Source organism: Erpetoichthys calabaricus, chromosome 18, assembly GCF_900747795.2.
Source record: "Erpetoichthys calabaricus chromosome 18, fErpCal1.3, whole genome shotgun sequence".
Taxonomy (NCBI): domain Eukaryota; kingdom Metazoa; phylum Chordata; class Cladistia; order Polypteriformes; family Polypteridae; genus Erpetoichthys; species Erpetoichthys calabaricus.
In genome coordinates, this window is record NC_041411.2 from 45,739,316 (window position 1) to 45,766,010 (window position 26,695).

General features: G+C 42.0%; 1 protein-coding gene across 1 annotated transcript in view; it reads right to left on the minus strand.

The window, feature by feature from the left end:
* Nucleotides 1-7,933: 7,933 nt before the first annotated feature.
* slc2a11b (solute carrier family 2 member 11b) overlaps nucleotides 7,934-26,695 on the minus strand; it is a 39,712-nt gene continuing 20,950 nt past the window's right edge. Inside the window, exons 7-12 of the mRNA XM_028824805.2 lie at nucleotides 18,752-18,939; nucleotides 16,954-17,064; nucleotides 14,543-14,644; nucleotides 14,208-14,283; nucleotides 14,001-14,128; nucleotides 7,934-8,340 (exon numbers count right to left, since the gene is read on the minus strand). Coding sequence (XP_028680638.1) covers nucleotides 8,137-8,340; nucleotides 14,001-14,128; nucleotides 14,208-14,283; nucleotides 14,543-14,644; nucleotides 16,954-17,064; nucleotides 18,752-18,939 — 809 coding nt within the window. The 3' untranslated portion in view covers nucleotides 7,934-8,136. The remainder of the gene's footprint in view (nucleotides 8,341-14,000; nucleotides 14,129-14,207; nucleotides 14,284-14,542; nucleotides 14,645-16,953; nucleotides 17,065-18,751; nucleotides 18,940-26,695) is intronic.

Sequence of the window (26,695 nt, forward strand, 5' to 3'; positions counted from 1 at the left end):
TAATACAAAGACTTTTACTTTGAAGTGTGGATCTGCCATCAGAGATGAGAGGCTGTAGCAGAGCCAGTCAGTACAAATCAAAAAAATTCAAAAGAAAAACGTTCAGTTAATTAAGAAACTCTGACTCTGCAATAATACATGCAACAAGTTATCATTTTTACTTGCTGTGCTATGTGTCTAAGACAGATTGAAATCTAATCAACATAGACCACAGTGTATTCAGGATCAACATGTGCTGTTCTATTGAAATGTATTTTGTAATGCATGTAGAAATATAATGCACTGCGTTTTCATTCCAACAGATGGTGCCACACAAGCATTAGCACTGCTTTTATGAATCTCATAGTGAATGGCGGGCAGCACTGTGGCGCAGTGGGTAGCGCTGCTGCCTCGCAGTTGGGGGACCTGGGTTCGCTTCCCAGGTCCTCCTTGCGTGGAGTTTGCATGTTCTCCCCGTGTCTGTGTGGGTTTCCTCCGGGTGCTCCAGTTTCCTCCCACAGTCCAAAGACATGTGGATTGGTGGTTCTAAATTGGCCCTAGTGTGTGCTTGGTGTGTGGGTGTGTTTGTGTGTGTCCTACAGTGGGTTGGCACCCTGCCCAGGATTGGTTCCTGCCTTGTGCCCTGTGTTGGCTGGGATTGGCTCCAGCAGACCCCTGTGTTCGGATTCAGCGGGTTGGAAAATGGATGGATGGATAGTGAATGGCATACCAGAGGAATATGCATTGTAATGTGCCATTTGTTGGAATGACAAATGCATACATTTGTAGTGATAAAATGCCCTGCATTTATCATTCTAACAGATAGCACACTACAAATGTTAGCCCCGGTTTTATGAGTCCCCTATCAAGATGGCATATGACAGAGGAGAAGGAGGTTAGCAGCATGTGCTGGGACATACGTATTACATTTGTCATTCCAACAGATGTTGCATAGCCATGCACAGGTGCTTGTCCCTTTATTAAGGTGGATACTTAATTATTGATATTCATATTTTGTTATTATACATAAAGCAATGCATGACTTGGATTAATTGGTTGCTAATTCATAAAATGGCCGGAATGAAAACCTGCAGCCAACACGGCCCTCTAGGATCTGAGTATGACATGCTTTGTGGAAGTCCTGGGGCCTCATGCATAACGCCGTGCGTAGAATTCGCACTATAACATGACGTAACCACAAAAGCCGAAATGTGCTTACGCACAGAAAAATCCAGATGCAGGAATCTGTGCGTTCGCCAACTTCTGCGTTCTTCCGCTACATAAATCCCGCTCAGCGTAGAAATAAACGCACGTGCACGCGCCTGCTGTCCCGCTCCAACTCCTCCCAGAATTACGCCTCTTTGAATATGCAAATCAATATAAATAGCCCTTAAGCCCAGCGTTCTGTGAAAAGGCAATGACAAAAGTACAAGGAAAAATAGAAGAATTTTAGCGAATACCAAATGGAGGCAAAGAAAAACGTACTATTTGTTGGTTTAAACAGTTATATAAGCAACAAAAGGAAGTTGATCGAGTGACATAGCGTGTCGGAGAAACTCGAAAGTTCAAGTTCACAAAGTCGCACAGTGCCCGAAATAAAAAAGTTGTCACATATCAAAGTCACCGTGAAAAGGCGACTCGTAGCCCACCGTCTGAGTGTCATATGAAATCTTATTAGGGTACAGTGGAAAAAAAAGGCACACAGTGTGAAAAAAGCACGAAATGTCAACTTTAATCTCGAAATTTCCACTTTAATCGAGTAGTTTATTTTGTCATTAAAGTAGAACATCATAAACGTCATCTTAAAATTGTTTAATTTACTAGTTTCTCAAATCCCATCGTAACTAAAGTAGCACGTTAAATGCTTTGTTGTGTATTTGATCTTCTATGTGCTCTATGTGCCTGAATCACTATGTGCTCTTCCTCCGACAGGACACATAATCCATTACATTCGTGATATTACAGCTCTCTGAGTAATTAAAATACTGAGAAGTATACGTGACATCATTTTCATGATGATAGGAATTAAAGCATGTTATTAAACATGTGAACACGGTGGCGCAGTGATTGTTCATGTCTTACACCAAGAGGCCTGCTGCGCCATGCGCGACCTTCAATGAAATGCTTTATCACAGCAGTACTGTCTTTTTCAAACGTACTAACCTCCAATTCCTGTCCTTACTTTTCTTTCTCCAAATACCCAATCACCACACAATCAGCTCTGTAATAGACGTTAAGCCATCTGTAAGCTTAGAACACCGATTCTTCAAAACTTTTAAGGAACATCGAAATATCTTTGTAATGTTTAATTATTCTATCCTTCCAGTGTCGTGCCAGCCACAGCATGAAAACAGCGTGAGGCAGGAACAAACCGTGAACGAAGCTCAAGCTCGCTAGTGCTGCAGCACCGTGTAGTTAAAGTTTATCTGTATAATATAATCAACATATTTTGCTGCATTTCATCTTAAAAATGATATCGTCATCATATGTAAATACGCGCTTTATAAAGTGGCTCAGGTTGTGCAATATTATAACTATCATAAGTACAATTACCTCACGGTAACTTGCAAGTACAAACAGTTCTACAAGGAGCACTTGATGGACTGATTGAGTGCGTTTAGAGTCCTTGGGATGAAACTGTTTGTGAACCGCGAGGTCCGAACAGGAAAGGCTGTGAAGTGTTGGTCGGATGAGAGCAGTTCAAATAGCGAATGGCTGAGGCAGCGAGTGCTGTATACCGATAATTCTCTTTCCAATCGCTGTAGATCTGTGATTCACACTCAGATACAGTGATATAAATACTCCGAGTGGTGCAGTGCGAGTAATATGGAAAAAGATGATCCGCTGTGGTAACCCCTAACGGGAGCAGCTAAAAGAAGAAGACGAAGGTGCAGTGAGAGTAACAACGCTAAAGCAGTTATGGTATTTAGAATAGTTTGACCATTCTGTGAACTATTATATTGTTACAGGTTAATTACAATCGGATGCATTAAATATATGAACGATATGCGGTTAATTTCAGTGTATTTGATAAAGCCGCCGCCATGGATGTGGATCTAAGAAAGGGTAACCACACAGGAACAGTAGCACTGCTTTGACGCCAGGTGCCGCCAGTCTGCAAAACTGAGTGGAGAATTTGCATAAGACAGGGTATGAGGTACCGTGGAAATGTGCGTGGCTTTACGGCAAGTGTAGGTTTTATACATCGCGATTTGAACGTGGAAACGTTCTTACGTGACATTTCTGTGCACCGTTTATACATGAGGCCCTGGTGACTTGTAATGGACTGACACCTCATTCTGATTCATTGTGAAGCAGCAGCTTGAGATCTACTCTTGAACTCATTTCATTTGACAATAAGTATATATCAAAATTCATCTTTAACAATAGGGCATATGTAAGAATTTAATGTGCCAGTTAGGCATGACAAAATTTAAACTTTATTTCAGTGCCTAAAATAAGCAAGGCGTCTCCGCTTAGTCCCAGGTGGTACAGAGTTCAAATGTTCTTTGCTTTACCAACATGAATCTTCTCAGCTCCTTGGTTTTAACCCATTGTGTTTACTGACACGTGATGAGCAGGTCCCACTGTCATGGTTGCTTCCTGCCTTGAACTCACTGCAACGTAGAAAGGCATTTGTCTTTATCCACCTTAATATAAGGATAGGTATCTGTGCGTTCATCCAGTTGCTGCCTTTGTCATTCCAGCAGATGGTGCATCACAAACATTTTAGCAGTAAGAAGCATCGCGTTTTTCATTCCAATAGATTGCATATCACAAATTTTAGTAATAAAATGAATTGCAATTTTCAATCCAACAGATGGCGCATCACAAAGATCAACACTGCTTTTACAAGGCTCCATGCTAGCCTGTCTGTGTTGGCATTCCGCAGGCAAACATTTAATAAATGATAGTTCGGAAAAGAATTAAAAAAAGACAAGTGTAACAGGAAGAACCAGAACTTTACGTTCTATCAGGATAAAGAGCAGAACAGCTTAGAAGGTTTGGGAAGACACACAGAAAAATGATGATGGAAACAGAGTGTGGTAAAACTTTGCAGTGGGCTAGCCAGGACTAAAGCAGCCTAATAGAAGAAGCTTGTGGCAACAATGTCATGCAGGTGGAGTTCAAGATCACAAAATTTAAGGCTAGACATTGATGATGACCACACACAACAGCTGGGACTTCTGGTATATACTGAGTAACAGAAAGGCGTGACTCATGGCCAACGCAGACAAGGAAGGGACAGCAAGTGACAGTGGAGTAGACTTGAAGACTGTGCTCATTATAGGAAACTGAAGTATACACAAACTAGACTAGAATATGATGAGGGACCAATAGCAGGGGAGGAGGGTGTAGTTCTCCAATGTGCCACTAGGTGTTGTATGGCTATCCATCCATCCATCCATCCATTTTCCAACCCGCTGAATCCGAACACAGGGTCACGGGGGTCTGCTGGAGCCAATCCCAGCCAACACAGGGCACAAGGCAGGGAACCAATCCCGGGCAGGGTGCCAACCCACCGCAGGACTGTTGTATGGCTACCATCTGGTAAATCAGTCTGCCGAGCTGATCGAGTGCGTACTTCTGACGTTTATTTTACAATTGGGCAGGCGATTCAGATCTTTTGTTTTTTCTTTTCTCCAAGCCACCATGGCAGATTTTAAAGAGACCATGCTGAGAGCGTCTCAGACGCTAACGGATTTGCTCATAAAGATTTGTTCCCCCTTGAACAGACTGTTAATCAACCACATTACATTGGATTGCCGAGGCATTTACAGGAAAGCATCCAAAAAAGAACAAAAAGGTGCAGAGAAGTGGCGCACACCGCCCTGTGTTGGGCTGGCGCCCCGCCCGGGGTTTGCTTCCTGCCTTGCGCCCTGTGTTGGCTGGGATTGGCTCCAGCAGACCCCCATGTTAGGATATAGCGGGTTGGATAATGGATGGATGGAAGTGGCGCACACAAAAAAATGGATTTTGCACCATGACAGAGCCCCTGCCTACACCGTGTTGTCATTCAAAGAGCTTTGACAAACAAAATAGACAAAGTGGTGGATGTTTTGTGCCCCCTGAATTTCGCCTGTGACTTAATTTTAATTTCAGGAACAAAAAGAAGACTGAAGGAAAGAATATTTGCTACTGTGGAAGACCTCCAGGAAAATATGTTGGGGGCTCGAGACACTAACAAAAGATAAAAATGAGTATAGGAACTGTTAAGAGGAATGGGAGAAGCACTGGGACAAGAATATTATTACATCTAGTAATATTACATACAGTGAGGAACATAAGTATTTGAACACCCTGCGATTTTGCAAGTTCTCCCACTTAGAAATCATGGAGGGGTCTGAAATTCACATTGTAGGTGCATTCCCACTGTGAGAGACAGAATGTAAAAAAAAAAAAAAAATTCACATTGTATGATTTGTACAGACTTTATTTGTATTGCACTGCTGCACATACTGTAAGTATTTGAACACCTGGCAATCAGCAAGAATTGTGGCTCTCAAAGACCTGTTACTCTGCCTTTAAGAAGTCCACCTCTACTCCACTTAGTAATTTTAATTAGTAGCACCTGTCAGAGTTCTTTAAAGACACCTGTCAACCCCACAGTCAGTCAGACTCCAACTACTACCATGGGCAAGACCACAGAGCTGTCAAAAGACCTCAGAGACAAAATTGTGGACCTCCACAAGGCTGGAAAGGGCTGCGGGGCAATTGTCAAGCAGCTTGGTGGAAATGGAGCAATTGTCAGAAAATGGAAGAGGCTAAAGACGACTGTCAGTCTCCCTCGGACTGGGGCTCCATGCAAGATCTCACCTCGTGGGGTATCACAGATGATAAGAAAGGTGAGGAATCAGCCCAGAACTACACGGGAGGAGCTGGTCAATGACATGACAATGAGAGCTGGGACCACAGTTTCAAAGGTCACTGTCGGTAGAACACTATGCTGTCATGGTTTCAAATCACGCATTGCACGGAAGGTTCCCCTGCTCAAGTCATCACATGTCCAGGCCCGTCTGAAGTTTGCCAATGACCATCTGGATGATCCAGAGGAGGCATGGGAGAAAGTCATGTGGTCAGATGAGACCAAAATAGAACTTTTTGGTCTAAACTTCACTCGCCATGTTTGGAGGAAAAAGGAGTTGCATCCCAAGAACACCATCCCTACTGTGAACCATGGGGGTGGAAACATCATGTTTTGGGGGTGCTTTTCTGCGAAGGGGACAGGACGACTGCACTGTATTAAGGAGAGGATGAATGGGGCCATGTATTGTGAGATTTTGAGCAACCACCTCCTTCCCTCAGTCAGAGCACTAAAGATGGGTCGTCGCTAGGTCTTCCAACATGACAATGACCCGAAGCACACAGCCAGGATAACCAAGGAGTGGCTCCGTAAGAAGCATATCAAGGTTCTGGAGTGGCCTAGCCAGTCTCCAGACCTAAATCCAATCGAAAATCTTTGGAGGGAGATGAAACTCCGTGTTGCTCAGTGCCAGCCCCGGAACCTGACCGATCTAGAGGAGATCTGTGTGGAGGAGTGGGCCAAAATCCCTGTTGCAGTGTGTGCAAACCTGGTCAAGAACTATGGGAAACGTTTGACCTCTGTAATTGCAAACAAAGGCTTCTGTATCAAATATTAACACTCATTTTCTCAGGTGTTCAAATACTTATGTGCAGCAGTGCAATACAAATAAATTCTGTACAAATCATACAATGGGGTTTCCTGAATTTTTCTTTTACATTCTGTCTCTCACAGAGGGAATGCACCTACAATGTGAATTTCAGACCCCTCCATGATTTCTAAGTGGGAGAACTTGCAAAATCGCAGGGTGTTCAAATACTTATGTTCCTCACTGTATGGTGTTTTGTTAACAGTTGTGAGAATTGTTGTGCCCCCTTTATCATATGCTGGCATCATGGTGTGCATTCATTTTCATTGATTCATAAACACATTTTACAACGCCACCCTTTCTGGACGGTGGTGATTTACACCATTACAGCCCAGTATCGATATATTCTTCCATTCTCTAACCTGCTTGTCTCCATGCAGGGTTTTTGGGGGACACTGCCTATTCACAAAGATGGGTATGGTGGGACCTGAGACCGAGTGCCATTCAAGCACAGGGCACACTTATTAAAGCACCAAATGACTACTTTTGCTGCCAAATTTCAGAATTTAGTCAATGAAACATTTTACTTTTGTCTCCATCAATAGCCAAATAAATAAAAGCTGATTCAGAAAATGAAAGGATGGCCTTTGCCTTTCCCTGGTACTGTATATGCGCCTCAGCGGAGTAGGAACATCTCCAAATATACAGAATACCTTCTACTAGGCCGAGTGTAATTAAGAAATGCTCCTTTACTTTTGATTGCCCCTGTAGTAGTGGTGATACAACAGGACCTCCACATTGTCAAGCTTGTGTTTACTCCATCCACTTCCATGCCCACTTAGCCATATTTGGGTTCATGAACACCAGAGCCTTGGGTGCTTGGGGTGCAAACCCTACAATGAGGTACCAGTCCACTGCCTAAATAAATCTAAATGGACAGACGTTTGGAATATAACCCTGTGGACACGAGGAGAACATGCAAACTCCACACAGAAAGGCCAGGATTTGAACCCCTGGCACCGAGTGGCCTAACATTTCCGAGTATAATATGTTAAGGCTGTGGCTGCAAACTTGTAATTGCTCACATTTCTCCATAATTCTGGTTATCATCATGAAGGCCGGAAGTACAGAACAGCTTTTCGAGGAGCTGCAGGCTGAAAGGAACACTAAACAGACTTTGGCTAGTCTGTCGGTAACCATTCAGTTGTTTAATTCCCTCCGAGTTCCTCAACTTCTTGAGGCGTGTCTGTCGATTTTAATAAAAGCAAAAGTTATTGCTGGACAGATAGCAAAGATGGTACATTTCTATTTTTTTCCCTGTACATCACGTTCAATTTCTGTGATGCTCACCAGGACAAGTGGTCTTAACAAACAACAAAAAAAAAAAAAAAATGAATGGACAGCTAGACGTTTCAACTTTATTCAGCTTTTACCAGTTGCCTCCTCACTGCAGGTTTCTTTTACTGTTAATAAAGTCCACCAAGATCTGTATTTTAATAATCCTTGGAGCATCAACCAACAGTGTCTCATGTGTATGGCGCACCTTTTACATGTCTGTAGACCGCAACAAAGCACTGCTTCTGCCTTGGTTGCTTTTGTCACTTTTCTGTTTTCCATAATGGGACTGAAACTCCTGCTTGATTTCCAGAAAGGTTTTGTTTTTAGTTTCCGGTACCACAAAATAAATATATGTGGCAACCAGGCAGCACACGCCAAGAAACACCAGGAAGCAGTACTGCTGAAGACCCATCTGAATTAAAAAAGGAAAAAAACAAATAAGTTATTTAAAAAAAACCTCATTCTGCATGGCCTTAAATTCTATTGAATTTGTCCTGATGGTTAACAACAGGGGGTATGCGGCCCTTGCGTCAATTAAAGCCAATCTTCTGGCCAGGTCACATTACACGACTTTTACAGGGATGTTCACTTGTAGACTTTGTTTATAGAATGTTTGCAAGTTGGGGGCAGTCGTGGTGCACCCCCAGTTTGGTAGTGTGACACCCTCAGTGACTATCAGTCAGCGACTCAGCCCAACAAAGTCGCACAGATTTGGTTTTGTCTTAAGTTGCAGGGGTGGGCGATCAATGAGCACTCAGCTTGAAATATATAATCGTATATAGCAGCTACAAGGAAGAAGGAAAGTGGACCTCACAAACGGAAGGGAGGCTCGTGTTCCTGATGTTTTATGTACCATGATAGAATGCAAGGAGGAGATTGCAGCTCCATTAGTTAGCACATCCAGAAAACTGGAGAGCTTGCGAAACATTAGAAATGTGCTGCAAAGGCGTTATGCGGTCGTGTAATCTGACATCTCCAGCGACTGTCTCATCGTGGAATTTGACATCCTCAAGCGACAAGACCGGCAACACTAGATGTCAAGTTTGACGTTCCCTCTGACTAGAAGTCGTGTAATGTGACGTCAGCTTAAGATAAAAGTCCAGTTTAGGACGTTTCTTAGCCATCCGTCAGTGTTGTTTTAACCACCAAGGAGCACTGCAAATCCCCCCGCCAAACTCTTGACACAATAGCAGGACACAAGTTGCAGTGTACTTTAAAGGTCTAATCCTTTAAAAACTTTGTACACAGGGCTTCAAACCATACAATTTAACACTTGGCAATCCTTCCATCAGTCCTCCCGACTCTGGCTCCCCATATTGAAGTAGGCTGCTCCTTTTATACAAAACGTGGGAGTACTTTTGGTATCCTCTAAAACGGGGGCCACCAAGTCCAGTCCTGGAGGACCACTGTGGCTGCAGGTTTTCATTCTAACCCTTTTTCTTAACGAGTGCCCTGTTTGTGCTGCTAATTAACGTCTTGTGAATTCATTTTAATTAAATTGCTTTTTTAAGATTTGTTCCTCTGAATTGCTTCATTTCTTTCCTTAAATGGCACCCATACAGAAATAAAATGTGAAGTGAGTGAGCCAACAGAAGACCAACAAAGTCAGGGCCTCCAACTCCAACCAGCTGCTTAATGAGGTGCTGATTCTTGTTGTTAATTAAACCCGTTCTTTAATTCTGTGGCTTGTTGCTGTTCTCGTGGTACATCAACAATTTCAGAAATGTCTGTTAATTTTCTCTTTCTAAGATCCCTGTTAAAATGTTTTGGGGACCTGAGCAGATCAACACTCCTGAGACCTTCACCTTTCTTTATTTTCAGACATTGTATGATGGACACCAGTTGTTTTGGCTCATTTTATATCTCTCATTATTATTTGGCTGCTAATTAAGGAAAAAGAAACAATTAAGGGGTCGGAGTCTTCAAGAACAAGTCAATTACAATTAGTTCAAAAGACATTACGTAGCAGCAAAAACAGCTCACACATTAAGAAAAGGGTTCGAATGAACACCTGCAGCCACGGTGGTCCTCCAGGACCGGAGTTGGCAACCCCTGGAAAGTGTTTCTCGGGAGTACTTCTGGGTACATTAGTGAGCCTTACTTTGTGGGGTTTCAAATCTCCTCGGCACCCCCTTAATGACGCCCATGGAACCCAACAGGGCTGACCCAGAGAACTACAGTTCTTGATATACCCTGTGGGAATCCGTAGCAGTACTATAATGTAGGAGGGCTGCCATCTAACGTGTTGAGGGCAGACAATGACCTGAAGAACTTGTCTTCCCCTGTCCTTCCATCACAAGGGGGCTCCGCCCCCTGCTTGCTTCGTTCGCCTACCCCCGGCATTTTGAACCCGTGCCCACTGGGCAGCCACGTGTAAGGATGACGCACGTTTAATACGGAGTGTTCATCCGTGTCACTCTGGGGGCTCCCCACTGTTAAAATGGACCTCCGTCCGTACTATTTTGCGGTGCATTGTGGAGTACGGGTCCGCCTGCGCTGTGTGGTGTGGACATTTAACTGTCGTCTTTTCTGCCTTTATATTCTGTATCTCGGTGTGCATGTGTTTCGTGCCTAGGTTTTTTTGAAGCTGTTGCATTTCAGTTTTCATCATCTGTAACTCGCTCTCCATGTGTTTGTCCCCGTTCTTTAATCCCTTTATAAAGTTTTACTTCGTTTCCAGTAGCTCCGTGTATGACTGTATGTGAATGTGTGCTTTTCTACTTTTATTTTTCTATTTGTATTTATTGATCACTTTCCAGACAGAAGAGCAGCTTCAGCGACAGACTGCTGTCACTGTCCTGCTCCACAGAGAGATTCAGGAGATCGTTCCTCCCCCAAACTATGTGACTCTTCAATTCCACGCTGGGGGGTAAACGTTAACATTTAACATTATTATACAAAGTTATTGTCTGTTTTCCACCTGCATTATTATCAATCTTTAATGTAATATTATTTATTGTATCAGTATGCTGCTGCTGGAGAATGTGAATTTCCCATTGGGATTAATAAAGTATCTATCTATCTATCTATCTATCTATCTATCTATCTATCTATCTATCTATCTATCTATCTATCTATCTATCTATCTATCTATCTATCTATCTATCTATCTATCTATCTATCTATCTATCTATCTATCTATCTATCTATCTATCTATCTATCTATCTATCTATCTATCTATCTATCTATCTATCTATCTATCTATCTATCTATCGATCGTTTTATTTCTGACCTCGCTTTATCCTGCTTGCGGCATGTCAGACGGTTCGTAGTCTTTCTCGTTTTACTCTGGGCAGGGGGGCTAGGGGCGCGTTGCCTCATTTTTTATTTGTGTTAGTGGAAGGGGGCATTGTGTGTCGTGGGTCTGAATCTTCTTTTTTGTGTGTGTCCCGTTTCGTGTGCTATGGGCTTCGTGTGGCGCTGTGTGCCAAGGGTTTGTGTGGCGCCTGCGTCGGACTCCTTTTTTTTGTGTGCTATGGGCCCAGCACCTCATTTCTTATTTTCCGTTGCTTGGAGGGGGGCTTTGTGTGGCGCCTGCGCACTACGTCTTTTGCATCCACGGCCCATGTCCCTGCGTCCATATCTGGTTTACCATTCTCGTTTAGTAATATGGATAGTGGTGTCCCAGCCAGGTAAGGATCCTGGCACAGCTCTGGCTGGGATGCCAGTTCCTGTATGACATATTTCACATAGTATTTTTACCTACCCGTTTGCAAATCGTGTGCGTTGCATTATCTTTGTGTATACACTTAATGTAGTTAGTAATTTGTAAATGTTGTACTTGCATTCACCTGTGAACTTGTTACAGCATTCTATGCCTGCACTCAGCCAACAGTGCTGCACAGAAATGACTGCAGGAGGCGCTGTCTGGGAGCATTTTTAGCATCAGGCTCATTCCTCCACAGTGGGCCAAGAAGTGCCTCTGGGGTCTTTTTTTGACTGCTGCTATGACACAATTCAATGCTTCCAGCCGACGTACTCGTTAAGTTTCTTCTTTTATTTATTGATTGATTGGTTGTATTATCTATGCTGCAAGTCTGTGTCCTTGTGTTTTTAAGGTTCTCCTGCTGTATGCATCTGAATTTAATGTAATAAAGTGAATTTAGTATTATGTAGGGCGGCACGGTGGCGCAGTGGGTAGCGCTGCTGCCTCGCAGTTAGGAGACCCGGGTTCGCTTCCCGGGTCCTCCCTGCGTGGAGTTTGCATGTTCTCCCTGTGTCTGCATGGGTTTCCTCCGGGTGCTCCGGTTTCCTCTCACAGTCCAAAGACATGCAGGTTAGGTGGATTGGCGATTCTAAATTGTGCTTGGTGTGTGTGCGTGTCCTGCGGTGGGCTGGCGCCCTGCCCAGGGTTTGTTTCCTGCCTTGCACCCTGTGTTGGATGGGATTGGGACGACCCTGTAGTTAGGATATAGCGGGTTGGATAATGGATGGATGGATAATACATATTTTTGAAAATATGCATTTGTTTTTATTGTAATGCACGCATTTCTACTCTACGATAGGCCACTGTAAAGCTTTATCAGAAAACAATTTGTTTTATAAGCCTTACTGTTTTTCCATATCATCACACAAAACTGTACAAGGCAGAATTTTACACTTCCACTGAACACCTCCGACATCTGATTAAAGTAACAGACAAAGGGACCGGCTCACGGGAGAGTGAACTGCTTTGACATCACACCATGGCCGTCTGGCATCCTCTTTAATAAAACCCCTGTGTGCGTCCAGGGTGTCCGTGTGTGTGTCTTCTGGTGAAGTGTGCATGCGAGGGGCCGCGCCGCGCATCGCACGGTGCTGTGCGCAATGTTTATGCACTACTGTTCTAGCGCCCGTTATTGTAACGGGCTTAATGTCTAGTTTATAATAGAATATTTGGAACAATGAGCATTTCAGCTAGCCATGATTTTTTTGTTTGCTGAAGTAAGGTAGCCCTTGAGGCACCGATTAACTTGTGGTGTTTACAAATGGACCACTGTGACAGGGTCTCCAGTGATTAATGATAGATAAAAGGCACTATATAATATGTAAACATGGAGTGGCCACTGATAGAAGAAAGACCCCCTAAAGCGTTACATACGGTAGTGAAGCATAGAGTGACAAGGTTAGAATGAATAGATGAATCGAGTTAACAGAGAAACGGCAAAGTGTAATAAACAAATAGATGACTACTTGGTGCAGCTTACAAAGGCGTTTCACTGAGGTCATATCTTAGGCAGAAATGTACAAGTTTCTTTCTTCTTTGTAAGCCCCCTTGTCACCCCCAACAAAATGTCAATCAAACCTCAATTGGTGATGTTTCACGATCAGAGCTTGCACAGAAATCAAAACCCTGCTCTAGGGATTACTGCAAAGTCCCTTAAAAATGTATTCGCCATTATGAATGTTCCACCCACAGCGGGGAAACAGTGAGAATGCAGACACACACACACACACACACACACAGCGTGCACTGCACTCGATTCTTTTCATATCATAGAACAGGAGCACTAACTAATGAATGACGACGGCTCACTGCAGGACGCCGATCACACCGCAATAAAGTCGGATGACGCACTTCGCTCAGTTTTGGCGAATTGAGTCACAGTCTTCCTTTTTATCTATTCGGGTGCCATCAAGTCATGTCCTAAACGAACACCTACTATGTTTGAAAGGAAGGCTGCATTATTTATTTTTGTGTATACTATTTATGCATTATTTATTCTTAGCTAAATTTAATTTGTTTTTCTTTGCATGTAGCTACTTCTTTGACATCTGGTAAAGTACTTTGCTCTGCATCTGTCGTATGAAAACGTGCGACAGAAATGTTGTTGCAAAGGGAGATTTCTGAGTGAAAATTTACTTCTTCTTGTGTAAAATTTTACATCCTAGTAAATCAACTCCAAAATGGTTAAAATGAAATAATTGTATCATGGGATCATTTGAAGTTAATATTTGCTACACAGAGCTGCTGACCCCACATTTCTCCCATTTTACATCAGCACACCTTTTCCCCAAATCTTTTTTCTAATGTGCAACATCCGTTTTTTTGTAAAGCCACTTAGTGTTAAATAATGTTATAAAATACGCACCACAATAAATGGGAAAAACATTCCCACTAAGAAAAAACCGAGCCAGTTAATTGATCCTCCAGTCACGTAGGCCGCTGGGCGTGACGACTGAGTAAACAATTCTGTGATCAAAATGTTTGTCACACCACCTGAAAAAGAAACGTCTGGTTATCAGTATGTGTGCTTGTAGAAATAAACTAAGTGGGCTTATTGTCGGAGAGAACTCACCTGGTCCTAGGCCAAAGCTCAGGATGAACGCAAAGATGCAACTCATGCTTATATAAGGAACCCAAGGGGCATAATCCTGCAAGCAGATGCATGAAGAAAACATAAAATCATAACCTACTTTACAATCATTAGATTAGTTACAAAAACTATCAGTGTCATATTAACAGAAAGGAACAAACTAATGGATGGGGACAACATAGTGTGTGTGTGTGTGTGCGTCATTTCTAGCATAATAGAAAGGAACTAGTTTATCATCATTCCATGGTAGAAATCCAAAATGGTAAGCATACTCCATTAGGTAAATGTTCACAAGTGTGCAAAAGACAGCATCTTACCTGGTAAGTGAGCGATAACGTTATGATAATGCACCAGAGTGTCATCAACGAATAACCGCCAATAATAAGAATCCTACGGCCGAGAGAATCAACCAGCATTCCCTGAATAAAATGAAGGTTGAAGAATTTTATAAGGGGTGCAATTGTTCAAAATGACATTTCATGCTTCCTTTATTTTTATTGCGTACATTTTCCTTGCTATTAATTCACCTTGTCGTAAGTACATACAGTCATTCTTATACCAAAGGCGGCCTCATTTTGTATGCATGGATACCCCACTGACAGTAAACCTTAAAGTGGTTTGTAGTGAGGGGCAGCAAGGCTCAAGTGAGAAAAAGAGGGCCACTGGCTGTGGAAGAGGAGAGAGCCCTGAAAACTGAACAGGCACATTTGTGATTTGGAAGCTGTAATTGAGAGGGAAGTTTCCGGATTGCTCAACTGCATAAGCACCGTCTGATGATGAGAAATGGAGAGGCACGACTGAATGCCAGTGACACCAGCTAACCCCAAACAAAGTCGGCCAAATGTTCAGAAAGCGTTTACAGCTCCTAGAAAAAGTATTCACTTCTTTGGAGATTTTCATATTTAATCATTATACAACACTGAATCACAATTTGACTTTTTGACACTGATGAACAGGAAAATACTATTTATTGTCAAAGTGAAAACAGATCTCTGCAAAGTGGTCTCAATTAATAACTGACTAACTGATCACATAAGTATTTACCACCTTCAAGTCCATATTTAGCAGATGTCAGCCATTGCAGCCTTGAGTCTGTGCACTCTATCAGCTTTGGACATCTGGACACTGTCATTGCTCCCTATTATTCTTTGCAAAACTGCTTAAGTTCTGTCAGGCTGCATGGAGATCATGAAGAACAGATTCTCAACTGGATTGTGGTTGGTCAGCCAGTCGGCAAACATCCACCACATCCTCTCTGTTGCAAAAAGCAGATCATAGACATGTTATACAGTAGACATCCAAGGTTTGATCCCCATGTGAGGATTCAGAAGTGTGTACACCTGACAAACCCCAATAAGGGCAAAACACGTGTTGTGCACGGATTGTATTATTAACTGTCACATAACCGTATAACATATCTATGATCTGTTTCTGAGAGGACGGGGCAGATGTTTGCCAACTGGCCAACCAACCACAAGCATTACCTGGTAGGTAACCACCCAAATAATCAAATTGCGATTCAGATCGAAGAATACACACACACACACACACACACACAATGTATATTGTACATACTCCAGAGGACAAGTGGGCTTCCTGCCCAGGAGGGAGGCCATAACAGAAGGATGGAATAAGTGGAGGCGATATCCGGCAAGGATGCCTTATGATTTCCATCCAGATTAGGATGCTCAAAGATGTCAGAAGCTAGTAGGGGAACAATTCATTTCCCACCATTCTAGGTGGCAGTGTCCCCCATGTAGGGTCCCATTTTGGATTCCCACAGGGCTGCATTGGAGTGGAAGTCTGGAAGGTCAGACCTGTAGGGTTCCCAGGGGGATAGCAGGGAGGATCTCCCTGGCTTTCTTGTAGCTGGGAAGTGCTTCCAACTGGCCACACAACTTCCCCAGAAGGGGGCCTTAAAAGGACCCAGCTTTCATAGCTGTTGAAGAATAAAAGCTTTTATTTTATTCATTTAACGAGTGGTGCTTCACTGTGTCTGTGGTTTGGTGCTCTGGCGCCCCCTTGTGGTCACAATATATATGTTATACTGTATATAATTTAGAGCACTTTGCAGTGACCTATTTTTACTTTGACTCCCGGTGTATTTAATTTGGCTATTCAGACACTTTTTTTTTTTTTTTTTTTTTTTTTTTTAACGTCCTCCTTAATAAAAGGAAAAGTGTCTGTGACTGTTTGTGTGTCCGCCTCGTTGCTATGTCTCTGTCATACCACCAAGATGGTGCATCACAAGCAATTTGTAATTCCAACAGATGGCACATCATAAATATTAACACTCTTTTTACAAATCCCATAGTAAATGTCATATAACCGAGACATATGCATTGCATGATACCCTGCAAACGTTAACCCTGTAGTTTACATTGATTACTTAAGACTTCAACCCACCTTAGATGGGCAGCACAGCTAGTAGAACAATAAAATGTGAAAACTTCCAAGGGGTTAATATTTTTTATGGACATTGTACATAATGATATATTTGGCTCCTTCTCTATTCTTTTAGCTTGTGTAATCAAAGTAGGTGACCCTTCTTCAAGTTGGTACTTTCGGCAAAGAGGCACAACAAAAACATTCTCTGCTAGTTGTAACATCAGAAAGCACAACTCTGAGCTAAAAACTAATCCATGAACACTGGCATGTGACATAGCATACCAAGACACATTTTTCCCAGACTGGAGGCTAATGAGCACCCTGCAGATTGCATACTTACGCAGGTTAGTGCCGTGAGGCACTCGCAGGCTCCGGTGCCAATGGTGACATAGGGGATCTTGTCCTCTGGAATGCCAGCTCGTGTGAACACATAATTTGCATAGAAATAAATCTAGTAGAGAAGAACAGTAATAATTATACAGTGCAACCTATAATGGCATAATGAATCTGTAATTATTGTTAATACCATTTTCAATTATCCATCCATCCATTTTCCAATCCGCTGAATCTGAACACAGGGTCACGGGGGTCTGCTGGAGCCAATCCCAGCCAACACAGGGCACAAGGCAGGAACCAATCCCGGGCAGGGTGCCAACCCACCATAGGACACACACAAACACACCCACCAAGCATACACTAGGGCCAATTTAGAATCGCCAATCCACCTAACCAGCATGTCTTTGGACTGTGGGAGGAAACCCATGCAGACACGGGGAGAACATGCAAACTCCACGCAGGGAGGACCCGGGAAGCGAACCCGGGTCTCCTAACTGCGAGGCAGCAGCGCTACCACTGCGCCACCGTGCCGCCCCCATTGTCAATTATTTTAATAATAATTGTAAACTGTAAATTAATAGAATGAGATGCTGGGGATGGGTGGTTGTCTTGCACCAGATATTCCCAGACTAGGCACTGATTAGATTAAGCGTGTTTGAAAAATCTATGCAGGAATGGAAGAGTTAGTTATTACAAGGAGAAAAAAATGTGAAGGAGTCAGGAGGTTAGGAATTAGGAAGTTACTCTTCACACAGAGTACCACAGATACATCGAATAAGTGACCAGGTATTGTGGTAGACAGAAGGGACCTTCAAACTTTGACTTGATGTTATTTTAGAAGAAGTGGATACGACTGGTGAGCTTTGTTAGGCCTGTTCTCGTCTAGAATGGTCTAATGTTCTAGTCGCAACAAAGAGTCAAAATTCTTTGAATTAGGCAGGAATCTGAGAAAAATGTAGAACAGTGAAAACATCTGCATTTTTTTTTATCTCTTTTAGGTAATAAAGATCATGGTCATTTAGTGCAGTCACATTAGATGACTCTTCTGATCATTTTAGGTCGTATAATTCATTTAAATAATCTTAGCTAGCTGGAGCCACCTGGTGATGCACTGCCATGAATGTAGTAATGTGTCAGAGTATGTGGGCTCGCAATGGACTGGCATCTTTGTCCATGGCTGGCTCCTGCTGGCACAATAAGCAGCAGCTCCCTATGACCCTGAAGTGGATGGGTTTGAGAATGTTGAGTTATTTCCTCAGTAAAGTGTGGTGGTACAGTGGTTCACACTGCTTCAAGGGTTACTAACCCAGTCATCTGTGTGACTTTTACACGTCCCCCCCGTGACCGTTTGGGTTTTTGTTCAGGTACTTCCGCGTTCCAAGGATACAGAACTTAAGTAACTGATGCAATTGTGTGGGGTGTATAAGTAGGGTTCCAACATTGTGCTTGATTCTTCCGCTGCTCAGATTGGATTAAGTGTGTTGAAAATTGGATGGATGGACGTGATCAGGAAATGTACTTCCCACATATTAAATAGTTCATCTGTGAACCGGAGCAAGAAACTGAATGAGATTAACTGTGGCCCTCTGATTATCCTCAAGTTCAGAAAATGACCTGTTGGATGGTGACTGAAAGATGAATACTGAAAAGCAGAGTTCAAGTTTCAGATCCATGACGTACTTTGTTTGATGAAACTATTCACATATTTTCCAAATTTTACTGTAAATCTATGGTTTCATATTAGACAACAAAAAAGAAACATTGCGTTAAGAATGGTGTCGAGATGCATACCAGACACCTACAGCATTGATGCCATTGAGCTGTTGAGCAGCACACAGGAAGATTATTGTAGTCAGCTGCCATCGAAGGCTACGATCCGAAAACAGCTGCCAAGGCCTCATTGGCTTCACTCCTATTAGTTCTGTACGCTCCCGCTCCATGTCTTCCTCTTCCGCCTGAAAACCACCAGAGCCATACAGTTGCTTCAGAGCTGTTAAAAGCATAAAGACAAAGATGCATTTAAAAGACATACACAGCATCCAGGCAAAAACTTTACTTATTATTTCTTTACCATCTGCGGTCTCGCCAAACAAATTTCAATTCAGATTCTGTACTGTGTATGCTTTGTGTGTGTAACAGATGCACACTGACAGGTTATCAAACATTGACAGGGTAAGAAAAACTTTTACTGCCAAAGTTAGCAGGGAGTTGTATTGTCTTACATCTTCCAGGCTCTGAAGAGGTAAGCAGTACCACCCCGATACCAGAGCGGTTGCTTATGCTAATACTGTCTTCTCCTTATCCTGTAGCATCGAACTGCTGCAGCAGGAGGATGCTTAGCCACACCCACACCCACAATGGCCCGAGAAGGCTCCACCCAGTCTTGAACAGACAATATAAAAAGGAGCCGCTTCCGGAAGGTGGCGTCACATTCTGACCTGCTGTTCAGAGAGGACTGAGCCTTGACCTATTGCTAATTTTTTATGGCTGAACAGAGCCATTTTATATTTGTGTTTTTTGGGCCCTAAAGGACAGCCTTCTGCTTTTGGGTGTCCCGGTTGGTACCCCAGCTATTTATCTGAATGCAGTGGTCCACTTCCTGGCCACAGTACATATTCTTATTAAAATATTATTAAAAAAAATAAACAATGATGAAAAATGAAAGAATTGAATTAGCTATGACAAATGAGGAATGCTGTCTCATTGTTATTGGTAGAGGAAGCCACACTTTCCTTTTTGGGAGCAGTAGGGTACCAAATTTGGTGTGTAACATGTAGCTTTGTTTTTTCTCTTTCATATAATAATTCTCATCCTGTATCTTTAGATCTTGGCAGTAAAATTTAAATTCTCTCACTTTCTTTGAACTTCTAAATGCATGAGAAGGACAGTTATAGCTGATGTATTCTTTATTTCTGTGGTGTCATTAGTTGAACCTTAATGAACAAAATTCAGATTAAAAAAACACACACACAACAGATCAAAAACAATCTGTTACAAAGACAATCCATAAAACTCTGATCTCAGCCCCACCAATGAATACTCAGACTGCTAAACAAGAGAAACCCATCTAAAAAGTCTTTCCTTGTATAGAATGAAGTAGCCAATAAAACAAGTTGAAAAATATAAGCACGCAATAAGAGTCAAGTGTCTCTTGTGGACACCAGACAACATTATGCCCGGACAGTGGATGTTTTGTCATTTTATATATACTAGCCACGATACCTGTCAAAGAGAGGTAATAGAATAATTAAAAACCATTTTCTATCTCTTGTTCTGCGTCTGTATGGATAAGCTGCATTGTGTTAAGAGATCTTTGCTATTGAATTATCATGAGGAGAAATAAACCAGGAGATTCAAAATGCATCCAGAACTTTGGGCAAAAAAGGCAAGCAGAGGTCATACTCATAAAAGACAAAAGTATCGTGAAACTAAAACTAGAGGGCAAGACAAAAATCAAAGTCAAGGCCAAATAGGAGTTCAAGAGTGTGACACTAGGGTCCACCCAAAAAGAAGCTATCGGGAACGTTGGAAGTTTCGTCAAGTAAATTCACTGAGAGACAGAATGATACGAACACTGCCATATTTACAGTGTCATATCCCATAACATCAACAGTGTAACAGGACTGTAATACGCCACTACTCGGAGTGTTGCATAAATAACAAAAAGTGTTATAACTGGACACTTCAATTTTTTTATTTGTACTTTTTTCCTGTCCTAGTTCTAGCACTCAAATTGGAAGCTTTCTTACCTCTAGAACTCTAACATTACTTTTTTGATTTAAGGTTTACTATTCTTGGTGTTGCATATTTCATTCTGTTTTTGTTCATTTACAATTGCCACCATTTTGTACTCCCATCATTAAGGCAGCTTGTGCATCATCAGGGACTCATCCTCCAGCACAACAGGTTAAAATGTCCTTGGGATCCCTTCTTTATCCAAGTCAACAAATTCAAAACTCTTTCCCAAAAACCTTTTTGTCTCCCGATCTTTGACTTGTGGCTGATTTTTTTGCCTTAGATAGTCATCTCGTGTTTTGGCTTTGGTTTATAGAGTGGCAGATTTTCTGGTTTTGACCTTGTTTCTGTTTATTTATGGTTACATTTTGCCCCCCAATTGCCTTATTAAACTTTCTTTTCCTAGTTCGGAAGCACAACAAAAAGATGTTAAAAACGTGTTTTGAATTCAAGTCGAAACAAAAAAGAAAACACTAAGTAAAATTATACATATAAAAAGCCTAGATAATACTACACATTAGGCACTTACTTTATGTTAACTGAAACTGTTTTTGGTATTTCAGATAAACTAGAAAGTTGAATTTAATCTATCCAATACAATCCAAAATAAAAGAAATGCATGCCACCCAGTGATCTTAAAAATAAAATCACTGCAACCAATATCATACCTAGACATAATGACCATCATACAATATTCATCTGAAAGTCTCCGTATTGCTTTAATCTAACTTCATACTTTTTACTTGAAGAGAAAATATTACTAGGCTGACACCTTTATTCAAAGAGACTTTGAAAATTTGAGATACAATTGATTCGATTTCTTTTGTTTTTCCAATTGGAGCACAGGCAGGCAAAGCAACTTGTTCAGGGATTTAAACCCACAACCTCAGGGTTTAAAGTTCAAAGTTTAAAACCTTAACCAATACACCACACTGTCTACCAAAAGCTACCCTCAGGACATGACTGTACAAAGACTACACTCGACAGTACAAACTGAGGTCACAAGTCTTTTCAGAATTTCCAGGAAACCTAGTCTTTAGCTATCGAATCGTCACATTCAGTACCCATGAACCTACCAATCAAAAAAATATTTCATCACCATTGTGGTGTGTCTATTCATACTGCTTCTAAATAATTATAGCACTCTATGATTGTCCTTAACTAGACATTTTTTTTCCTCTTCTCTGTGTCTTGTGGGGCACATGCCACTACTGTTACCCTCCTGTTTGTGGAACAGGACCACAGAGTGGATGGTAGCCATTAAACACAGCACCCATAGCAGCCACACCACATGCACTTCAGAACAGGTCATCTACCTGAAGCTAAGCAGGTTCAGACTGGTCAGTTCTTGGATTAGATGCCAACCAGGAAAAGCTTGGGTTGCTGCTGGAAGAGGTGTTGGTGAGGCCAGCAGAGGGCGCTTACCTTGTGGTCTGACTGGGGATCTAAATGTCCCAGTGGAATGACACAAACACTATAATGTAAAAACTGGTATAGTCCGTCAAATAAGACATAAAACCGAGGGCCTGACTCTCTGTGGTCATAAAGATCACTGGACATCCTTTGTAAGGAGTACGGGGTATCTCAACGCCCAGGCTAAATTGCCCACCATGACCTTGGCACTATGGGCCCCCAAAGCATCCCCTGTTTCTAATTGGCTAACTATCTCTCACCCCTTCACCACCTAACAGCTAATATGTTGTGCGCATACTGGCACAAAATGGCTGCCATTGCATCATCTAGGTGGCCTCTGCACATTAGTGTTGGGTAAAGTTGCTTTCTGTTCACTCAGGCTCTTTGACTATATATGAATGTAAAGAATTATTATTTTACTAGCTGTGTAGCATTGGGTCCTAGAAACTATTGAAATCATCAGAAAAAAAATTGAAATGCAGAGATGTCAGGAAGTTGTAAGGAGCCACTCTGGGCATCTCTCTCCTGGGAGGTTTTGTGTTGCCGACGTGCTCACATCGTTTGTGCATTAGCTGCTAAGCGACTGTCTTTCTTTGGAGGTTTCCTTTTGCCGGCGTGCTCGCCTCGCTTGTGTAGTAGCTGCGGAAGAAAAAATAAAAAGGAAACCGTTTTGCCGATGTGCTCGCCTCGCTTCTGTATTAGCTGCTAAGCGAATGACTCTTTCTTCGGAGGTTTCGCTTTGCCGACGTGCTGGCCACGCTTGTGTATCCTCGGAGGTGGAGCCCTTACCCCGACTCCACCTATCACTTCCATGCCAGACAAACAGACAGACATACACACTTCCACGCATAGACGTTTATATATATATATATATATATATATATAAGACTAATATTAAACACTGCTAGCGACCCATCCTTAGACATTCCTCATTCTACCAAAATCTTAGACATAAGCCTGCATATGGTAGAATACTCTCTGAGAGGTTACTGAGCCAACTGGGCTGGGCTCCAAACCCAATGATTCATTTTTCTTGTGATTTGTATAGAATGGAGTTTTGTCTTCCTCTCCTGCTTAATGTAGTCACATTTCAATAATCTAAACAAGCATTACAATAAGAAATCAAGTTAATGTGACCCCAATCAAGTAAAAAAATCCTATACGGCAAAATGATTTCAGTCACACATTAGACAATACATAGTACTTTTTTTTTTACAGAAATCGAAAATATGCAAAGGATTGAGAAAAAGGTATAATCTTACTGTGGTAATTTACACTTATACTTCTAGCCTTCCTCCTTTTCTTGCTCACCCAGAACAATCCCAACTCGCCTACTCTAACACCATGGGATAAAGGATGTCCTATTTCATTTAAAATTACAAGAAATAAATTCACCTCATGCGGATCAATTCCAACATTTTTAAGAATGTGCTTATTAGTTTTATCCTCCATTAACTGAGCATGCTGAACTTTGAGTGTTTTTGGGTCAATGAAGGATTATTTTTTTCATACTGTTTTCCTTTCTGCTCTCTAGCTGTGTAGGGGAGGTGTGTCTGAACTGACTGAAGACCCTGTTCACAACATGAGAAGGGTATCCTTTAACAATAAAGAAATTCCTTATTCCATGTGTTTTAGTACAGAAATCAATACTGGATACCGTTCTCATGTTTGGACAGGCCCTTAACATTCACCTCGGTAAAGAAACCTTCAATGTGCTGGTCCTCCCCTTCCACCTTAACTCTCTCTCTCTCTCAAGTAATTAAACAAATTGGACCTATTTTGCAGATGGATTCTCCCACAGAAATAATTTCTTCTCAGTTCTCCCGTGATTAACTCCCCTTCACTCATTACTGTACATGACTTCAAGTCAGCGAGGATATCAAACTTCGGCAGCAGTTGCTGATCTCATCACCCGAGGTTGTACAATTACACGGCTGGCCATCACTAAGGATAACAAATCAGATGACCCTGTGACGACTTTCCTGCAGTTACACATTTTCATAATATCTAGAGAGTCCACCCCTTTTTCTGACGGCCAATAACGTGCTGCCTGAGAGTGCTGGCGCTATACGATTGCTTTCCAGGTCTAGCTTTCTTTTTTCAAATTCTATCATTGTATCTAAAACACTAGACATACTGTACAAGCCTCTCATCTGTTTATGTGGCCCATGATACCTGCATTCCTATTTCCTGAAAAATAACTGATTTTTAACTAAAGAAAGCAGCTGTAACAAGGGGCTGAAAATGAAAGTTATTGATTCTACCTGTTCCAATCTGATAGAAGGCAGCAAAATGGTTTTAGACAGCGTAAGCCATATATAGCCTTGGTCAACAGTACCTGCAAACAGCTCTTCAGGTATGCTAAATTGGTAGGATTGACCCGTATGTAGTGTTGGTCAAACTTTTTCCAGTGACCATTTTTAGAACCAAGGAGTGTCATGAGTATATACTATAAGGCCTGTCAGGAAGCTCCTAAGCCACAAGCTCTGTGGCATCAACTCTGTGCCAAAAGGAATGATGGAAATGTTATCGCTGGAAACCCCACTGAAGAAGTGCAACACAACTGTAAGGTTCTAATGACTTCTCTTTGGCTCTATGAATGTATTATACTGCAGTGTATAACAGGAGTGAAAGCTAAATATATACAGTTTTTTTTTTACCTTCTTTTTGTCTTAACATTTCCGTCATGGTTACTATGGAGTATATAGGTTCAGCGTGTAATCTGCAGTTCTAAAAAGAACACATTCCCAGGGAGCATGTGCACCCTGTTGGATGCCCATATGGAGTGCAATTCCGAGTGAGTGCTCACTGGTTTTCAACTGTCTCACACACTAATCTTGCCCCTACAACTATTTGATTTTTTTCAGGGCAAGATGCAGATTGCTGCAGTGGGTTGGCACCCTGCCTGGGATTGGTTCCTGCCTTGTGCCCTGTGTTGGCTGGGATTGGCTCCAGCAGACCCCGTGACCCTGTTGGATTCAGCGGGTTGGAAAATGAATGGATGGATGGAAGATGCAGATTGCTTGGACTGAGTTGCCAGAAATGTCAGACTGTAGGTCACATGAACTTGCTAAAATAATGTAAATGGAAGTCTGTGCATGAAAAATCACTGGAAGGGCAGTGTAATGTGACAGGGCCTTTCCACAAACTTCTTGAAAGCATAGCCATATTGATGTTCCCCACCAGGCACTGTAACAGAAGTCCCCATAATCAACATGATTTAACTACATGTGATTCCTTTGGAAAATGTAATATTAAACAACACATCTCATGCCAGTCCACAAATCTTATTTACTGCATCTGAAAGTGTCCAGATAACTGCATAGCTGAAACAGGGGGGCGGTTGACAAATTGTTTCGAGGTTAGGTCGAGTGGTGATGCTAATTTGGCCGTAGTGAGCATTTGTGCGTGTATATGTGTGTGCTTACCATGTGATGGACTGGCACTCTATCCAGGGTTTGTTTCTGTCTTGTGCTCTGTACTTACTGGGATCAGCTCCAGCTTCCTCATGACACTGCTCAGGATAAAGCAGGACTAGAAAATGGACGTCTACTTGAGCTGTGAGGATCAAACACTTGAGACAGCCTATTATAAAAGGTTACACATCTTGAGGTCATAGCCACACTGATCTCGCAGTTTGTGTTCTTTAACCATGTATAAAAATCTGGGACCTGTCAAAGAAAAACAGATGGAAGCAGTCCATTCTCAGCCCTAGATCATGTATTTCTGCAGGACATTAATGACTTCATTCCCTTTTTCCCCTTCTATGTATGTAATCTGCTTTTTTTCTTTTCGTTTATACAGTACGGCACAGTAGAAATGCAGAGTCTCTTTTACCTTTGTTTTCGGCAAATGAATTGCCTTTACCTTATTTTTCCTTTACACAGATTTTCCCTAACTCCATGAAAAGGAAAAGACTAGCAATACAAACAATACTTGAATTGAGACTTGTAATCAATTACATAAAGCAAGGAAGTCTAGAAATAATGGGAAATATCAACCTTCTTAAAAGTTTAGATATGGAATGATGTGAGTGGATTTGCTGTAAGGTCTGAAATAAGGAAAGTTATCTAAAAGCCTGACATCAGTTTATCGAATTTTTGCCCACCATACTTGGACATTGCTTGCTAAGAAACAGAGAGACAGATAAGAAACAAAAGGTGGATATTTTTATAGGAAAATAAATTAATAGGGCGGGTTGGACGATGACTGACTGACTGACTGACAAATATAATATTATATAGATAGATAGACAACCAGACGGGGGTGCCACTGGGCCCCAAAACCTCAGACACACCACACTAAATAATCTAAGGTATAAATCGCCCTTTTCCTCCTCCAGGTTAGCTGTGCCTTCTGCCTCCCAACTTTGACCCACCAGAGGAAGCTGGATAGCTCATTTTTATGTCAGACCCTGGAGTACTTCCAGTAACAGGCCGTACCTGATGGAAGCACTTCCAGGTCAGATGGAAGCCTCTTGAAACAGGGAGCACTTTGCCCTGCAGTGCCCTCTAGTGGCATCCAGTTGTCCCTCAGGACTATGATTCCCATAATCCCCTGCGCGTGTCCTTACTGCCGCACTGCTATCTATTATACTG